The sequence below is a fragment of the Xyrauchen texanus genome, chromosome 36 (genome assembly GCF_025860055.1).
Source record: "Xyrauchen texanus isolate HMW12.3.18 chromosome 36, RBS_HiC_50CHRs, whole genome shotgun sequence".
Taxonomy (NCBI): Eukaryota; Metazoa; Chordata; class Actinopteri; order Cypriniformes; family Catostomidae; genus Xyrauchen; species Xyrauchen texanus.
In genome coordinates this window covers 28,403,525-28,410,497 of record NC_068311.1, presented here as the reverse complement: position 1 = coordinate 28,410,497, position 6,973 = coordinate 28,403,525, and the positions used below count along the sequence as shown (strand labels likewise).

The 6,973-nt window shown below is 37.4% G+C and overlaps 1 protein-coding gene across 1 annotated transcript in view; it reads right to left on the bottom strand.

Annotated features, from left to right (window-relative positions):
* Positions 1-512: 512 nt before the first annotated feature.
* LOC127630272 (1,4-alpha-glucan-branching enzyme-like) overlaps positions 513-6,973 on the bottom strand; it is a 234,992-nt gene continuing 228,531 nt past the window's right edge. The window contains exon 16 of the mRNA XM_052107764.1: positions 513-4,394. Coding sequence (XP_051963724.1) covers positions 4,332-4,394 — 63 coding nt within the window. The 3' untranslated portion in view covers positions 513-4,331. The remainder of the gene's footprint in view (positions 4,395-6,973) is intronic.

Here is a 6,973-nt window from a genome sequence, read left to right as displayed (position 1 = left end):
TTGGAACTATATAGTCATGTACATGCATAACTTTGCTACAACTACGTGATGTAACAGGCACAGTGCGTCCGATATTCAGAAACTTTTGAGTAATAAATAGATGACAATACTCCTATCCCTAATCCTAAACCTAACTCTAACAGTACTGAGACCAAATCTTTGTTATTTTTTCCTTTTTCTGGAAAACAAGCAACTTTGTTATTTTTTACTTTTTGCAAATGAAGTATCTCGCTCGCCTGGATCAAAAGGGATGTGACATCAAAGGCACAGCGCAGGCGATTTTTGGGGCATGAACTTTCATGTTGCTTGTTTTCCAGAATTCAACACATTGGGTCCAACTTTAGGTGGAAAAACATTTGGAGTTAACACGTCAATTTCCTTTGTGATCGTGTTGGATGAATTTCACCCCAAAATTTAATATTTATGTACTAGTAGTTAAATATTACAACACTTTATAAATGGTTGTGCTATACCACTAATAAGTGTAAAGAACCAGAAAAATCTTTTGGTAGTAGTGCTTTATTTCTGTTTCATACACAGTGTTTCAAACCAAATGGCACAGTTTTTAACATTACACACAAACACTTGTGGTGACCACAACAAGGAATAGGTCTAGACTGTTAAGAACAGTGGGACTTTGACATAAAATGGGTCATGATGACAATAAAAAGTTTTAATATTAAACCACACAAGATGGCTGTCATTAAAACAAAAGGTAGCTCTACAAAGTATTAAATCCAGGGGTATGATCACTTTTCAAACCCTTTTATTCAGATTTTACTTTTATACATTTTTGTAACGGTTGACTATTTTTCGCTACTTGAATGTTGGAAGGCAAAATAAAAAAAAAGCAAGAATTAAAATTGTTTATGGGTTTTGGTTTCATGCTGTAAGAAAAAAGTGACTATTCAAAAGGGGTATGATTGGTTTCTATAGCCACTGAACATATTTCATTTCATCCAGTGCTATTTTTTGAGAAAGTACCGTCCTGTTTCTGTTTTATTGAAGCAGAAATGGGTCCAATCAATCAATCAATCCAGAGTTATGCAGAGTTTACACTACATGATTTTAAGCCGATTTTCGCTTACCAACAGTTTTGTGGAGATCGTCGACAAAAGCCTGAAATCGTGGGCAAATCAGAGCTCACTCCCATGAGCAACAATCCCAATGTATGAACTATCAAAGATGCGATTTGAGAGAATCGCTGACACGTCGCTGATGTCTAGAATGTTAAATATCTGGACCTGTCTGCAACTCCAAATCATGCAGTGTGAAATATGTTTTTACTGAATACAACAGCAGCATTGACCAACAGCCAATGAGAGAGCAAGAAACAGGGCATGGGAAGTTTCAGAGGGAGGAGTCCTGACGTACCTCTAACAGAACATCAACGAGCATGGCTGGGATATCAATTGGACTGAAGAAATGGAGGAAAAATTAGTGGAACATTGGCACGAGCACTAGTGCCTATTTGATGTTTCCTCTGAACTGTATCACAACCGGGTGGAGAAAGAGAAGAGTTGGAGAGAAACTGCCAATTCTCTTGGATAGTCTGGTAAACAAATAGATAGATTTTTCAGTTGGAGCTACTTTTTCATATTGTAACCAAATTAAATATATGATAACTTGAGGCGGTTAAAAACATACACATCATATACTGAAATGCATAACATATGATCATGCATTTGTTTTCGTATCTCGTATTACTTCTCGCGTGTACTCTGGCGTGAAACGTAATTTGGAGTCCAGGCAGAGTCGTCGGGGATTCGTCAATAGTAAAATGTCTTAACCCTGTCACCGATTTGTTCACTTCAGTGACAAGACAGACAGTTTTGTAATATGAACGGTACCACAATCCAACCGTCTTTGAAAGTCGTGTAGTATGTAGGAGCCATTAGCTGTCCAAGTGATTCAAACTTAGCCGTGATTGAATCGATTGGGGCAGTTATGTTAATCCTTTTGAACAATTTATTGGAACGACACAAACGTTTCAATTTCCGTTCAATTGAAAGTAGCTGCTATATTTTTGAATCACAAAAATTTTGTAAAATAAGCATTGAGGATGAACTTTCAACATTTGAACGTTCAAGAGGCTCTGGAAAGCTATTTCTCTTCAGGACAGATTAGGAGGCTAATTGCTGCTAAGCATCCAGCTTTCTTGGGACAATTTACACTTCTTCAAATCCCACAACAACAAAAATGAAGAGCCACGCCTCTATAGGGGGCATGGAGAGTAACAGGTGTTTCTTAAGGTGCCTTGAGAAGGATTATAATAATAAATAATGCTTACTTTCGGTTCTCTATGGGGGCAATAAAGGCTGCTGTTGATGAAGAAATAATAAATCAGCATTTTGACAATGCAAACTGTTTCCTGCCCTAAATATATGAAAATATAACATTCTTAAAGATGTTTACAAGATGTAAGGTGTCCTAAAACAGTTCTCTTTCCGATTTTCTTCACAATTGTCTCACACCCTGTCTACACCGGGCACGTCTGTTGATGTGACGAGACGATGGCTTGAGGCTGTTTACACTGTACACGTCAACACAGTTCTAAACCGTTTATTTGTGCTGTTGGCAGTAGTAGTGCCAGCGCGTGCAGCGCAAAGTGGAACTGGACACTCATTTACTGTTGGCATGACGGATGCACCGCAACGGACACTTCAGGTGAAGACAGCATCAGTGTAGATGCGCTGCTCGTGTCCGGTGTAGACAGGGTGTTAGTAATACATGCGATCTCATCTCTACTTTATCAAGTGTAAATACTATTCATCAAAACCTGGCTGTGAGCGAAATGTTTTAAAGGCACTGAATAACACAGCTTGTCAGAAAAAGCACAATTTATCTCTTATGATTTTACACAGTGAGATTAAATGTATTAAAAATATATATTTTAACTTTCTTGCATCCTTGGATTATAATCCAAAATTGACGAAATCTGCATGAAAACGACAAGTAATCAAGACATCTTAAGTATTTGTTTTAAAGACTATTTAACACATGGTGCACATCAATTTTTATACAGAATATCTTAAATCAAAGACACAGAATGTCAAAAAGTGCTTGTTTCATATTAAAATTAAACAGTAGCCAGATCACACCCATGTAAATGAATTACTTTTACCTTTCAATGTTTTTTTGGTAATATACATACTATGTTGACATATACTGTATTGCTTCTAATACTGACCAAAGTCAACCTTGCATTGAGTAATACTAACATTTCACCCAAATAATACATTCAGTTTTGTACCATTAAACAGTAATTTCAGTAGTAATTTACGAACCAGTTCAAGATGCTTTCTTCATTAAGCAACAGTTGATAATCTAGATATATAGTTACTCCACAAATTTACTCTGAAGCTAAAAGCGAAGCTGTGGGATAGGCAGTCATCCATCCATCCATCCATCGTCAACCGCTTATCCTGTGTACAGGGTCGCGGGGGGCTGGAGCCTATCCCAGCTGATAGGCAGTCATGGTTGGTTTTATTAATAATAGTGATTGTTTTTGAACAACACAATTTAGCCAATTGAAACATGAGTGTTTTACATATCCAGTTAAAGTAGTATGGGGTTTGATGACTAATGGGGCCATTCAGACCGAATGCGCTCTTGCGCTAAAAAAGACGCAGCACAACAAATATAACAGAATTAATACGTTTTTAAAAGTTCATTTTAACTTGACATGCCATCTAAAAACTATGGCAATCCTGGATAAGATGCTGAAAAACAGCAGATGCAACAGCGAGATGTGGCGCAGCAGTCAAAGACGTCGGCTAGCATGTGTTTACATAGAAAAATAATTGAAAAACAGCACAGACAGATGCAAAAATTTGTTATAAGCTATGGAATTTTTATAAGCAATTCTGGTAACACTTTATTTTACAGTGTCCATGTTACAGATTACATGTTAATATTACTACTATACATGTAACTATTAATTACTATAGTAATAACAATAACAATATGCAAGTACAAGCAGCTTCATAAAATAATGACACAATGTCACGTAGGTCATATTACTCATTAATTACCTATGTAATTACACAGTAACATGAACACTAAAACAAAGTGGGACCCCAATTCTTAATATTTCATCAATAATTTTACGTGTATGTTGTGAACAATACAGATTTAATTACTGTAAAAGGGAAAGTTACAGAACCAGAATTTTATGCTTTTACAACATTTTTAACTAAATTAATTTGGTGGCAGTTCACAGGAAAAGCATTGGTTTTGTAAAGGAAGATGGTGAACACACTGTGAAGTAAGGTGGTTGGGTGGAAGAAGTGTGCTGGATTTCCATCTTGTGGCGATTCGCTGATTGTGTTTCAGTTGCAGTAATCAATTTCCTCGTTGGCCAAAACAATCGCGGTTCTGCAGGGAATGTAAACCTGAAAGTGCAGGAGCCAAAGACAGAGAAAGAGATCAAAGAGTCTCAGCATTTGTTTGAGGCAATGTAACACATTTTGAAACATAACACGTTTTGCATAACATTAAGAATTGTAAATGTCTGAAGTATTGGTGAACTGATGAAGTGAAACCTCAGATCAGTTTTCACACAAAAAGATCTTTGACAAAAGTCCTAAAGTTATTCCTAATTACATTTACAGTATGTCAGTGAACTTTATTAATGTTCCTTAGAACACAATGCAGTAATGTACAGTAGAAGATGCTGCACTATTCTTATTTTAGGGCATTGCTAGGTTGTTGCTAGGCAGTTGCTAAGGTGCTTTGAGTGGATCTACACCGATCAGCCACACCATTAAAACCCACCTGCCTAATATTGTGTAGGTCCCCCTCGTGCTGCCAAAAAAGTGCCAACCCGCATCTCAGAATAGCATTCTGAGATTATATTCGTCTCACCACAATTGTACAGAGTGGTTATCTGAGTTAATGTAGACTTTGTCAGTTCAAACAAGTCTGGCCATTCTCTGTTGACCTCTCTCATAAACAAAACATTTCCGTCCACAGAACTGCCCCTCACTGAATGTTGTGTGCAAAAATACCAGGAGATCAGCAGTTACAGAAATACTTAAACCAGCCCATCTGGCACCAACAATCATGCCATGGTCCAAATCACTGAGATAATTTTTTTTTCCCTCATTCTGATGGTTGAAGTGAACATTAACTGAAGCTCCTGACCCGTATCTGAATGATTGTATGCACTGCACTGCACTGCTGCCACACGATTGGCTGATTAGATAATTGCATGGATAATTGTTGGTGCCAGATGGGCTGGTTTGAGTATTTCTGTAACTGCTGATCTCCTGGGATTTTCAAACACAACAGTCTCTAGAATTTACTCAGAATGGTGCCAAAACCATAAAACATCCAGTGAGCGACAGTATGAGAGCAGATAGAAATGCCTTGTTGATGAGAGAGGTCAACTCTTTCAAACTGACAAAGTCTATGGTAACTCAGATAACCACTCTGTACAATTGTGATGAGAAGAAGATAATCTCAGAATGCTATTCTGAGATGCGGGTTGGTGCTGTTTTGGCGACATGAGGGAGACCTAACCTATATTAGGCAGGTGGTTTTAATGTTGTGGCTGATCAGTGTATACTGCCCCAAGTCAATGCGCCCACCCCCAAGTTATGATATTCAAGTCCCTAGATATGGCTGGCATACCTCAATCAATGTAAGGGATTTGTTCGGCATGATATCCTGAAATTTATGTGACAATAGCAACATTGGAGGTGAATATTAGATGAATGTTTTAAAAAACATACCTCCCTAACCTAAAACTGTAGCCTAAACCTAACCAACAGTGTACTAAAAGATAAATCAGAGGTGAAAAATACAGACATCCATACCCTAAACCAATACCTAAACCTTAACGATAGAGTTATAAAAGTAAATTCAACATGAAAAACACATTTACTGAAGGAACCATGTCATTTTGCTTCTTTTTCCCTCCAAGTGTACTTGGATCAAAGTCCAACACTCTATAAGGTGAGCTACAGTGAAAGCTAATCATGTTGGAATATGTGTGTAAATGTAGGTGAGTCTGTAATACAAGTGTTACAATGTATCTGCATCTACATCTGTATGCGTTAGAGTAAAAATGTTTCGATATTATAACATAGCTAGGTGTGAGTAATAGAGCGAAAAATAAAATGTACTTGTGATTTGTGTGGTGGTGTCGTAGTTGGCTGAAGCACATATATGGTAATCAGAAGGTTGCTTGTTCAATCCCCACAGCCACTACCATTGTGTCTTTGAGCAAGGCACTTAAATCCAGGTTGCTCTGGGGGGATTGTCCCTGTAATAAGTGCACTGTAAGTCTGCCAAATGCATAAATGTAAATGTAAAACACACAGTTGTTATAGCGCCTCTGGTGTTCATTTCAACAGGAAACTGCAGAAAAACTGAGTTAAAACTCAGTTTGAAAAATGTAGTAATGTTCATTCTATGAGTCTAGGTTGGATTTTTTGGTCCATTTTATAGTACATCAGATGAAAATCGCTTGTTTGAAGAGTAATAGTACACCTATCCTCAACAAGCTGCATGACTTTGAGGTCTCAATCAAGTCTGTAGCAAAAAATGGTGTGGGACAGTTATGCCCTGTAGTTTATTACTTCACCTATAGGTTTGATCAAATCCTTCACCCAAAGTATGAGCAATAGTACTAGTGATACTTGCGTTAGCAATCACCACTAACTAAAGTTCTCAGATGCAAGGTAATTACACTTCTAATGACGAAAACAACAGGCCAGTGCACTTACATTCGTTCATCTTGCACTTGTATTTTTATGCCATGCAAGCTAAACGATTTGGTTTTCTGTGATGTAGTGAACATTGATGCAAATTCTTGTTTTTAACTTGTTACCAGGGTAAGGTTATCTAGCTAGTGAAAACGGAGTTTACACTGTATGATTTTGGCCAAAATGATGATGTCTTAGATGCATTTAGGGGATCGTAAAAGATTTCTCACATCATAGGGCAAAATCATCAGTATTCATATGCG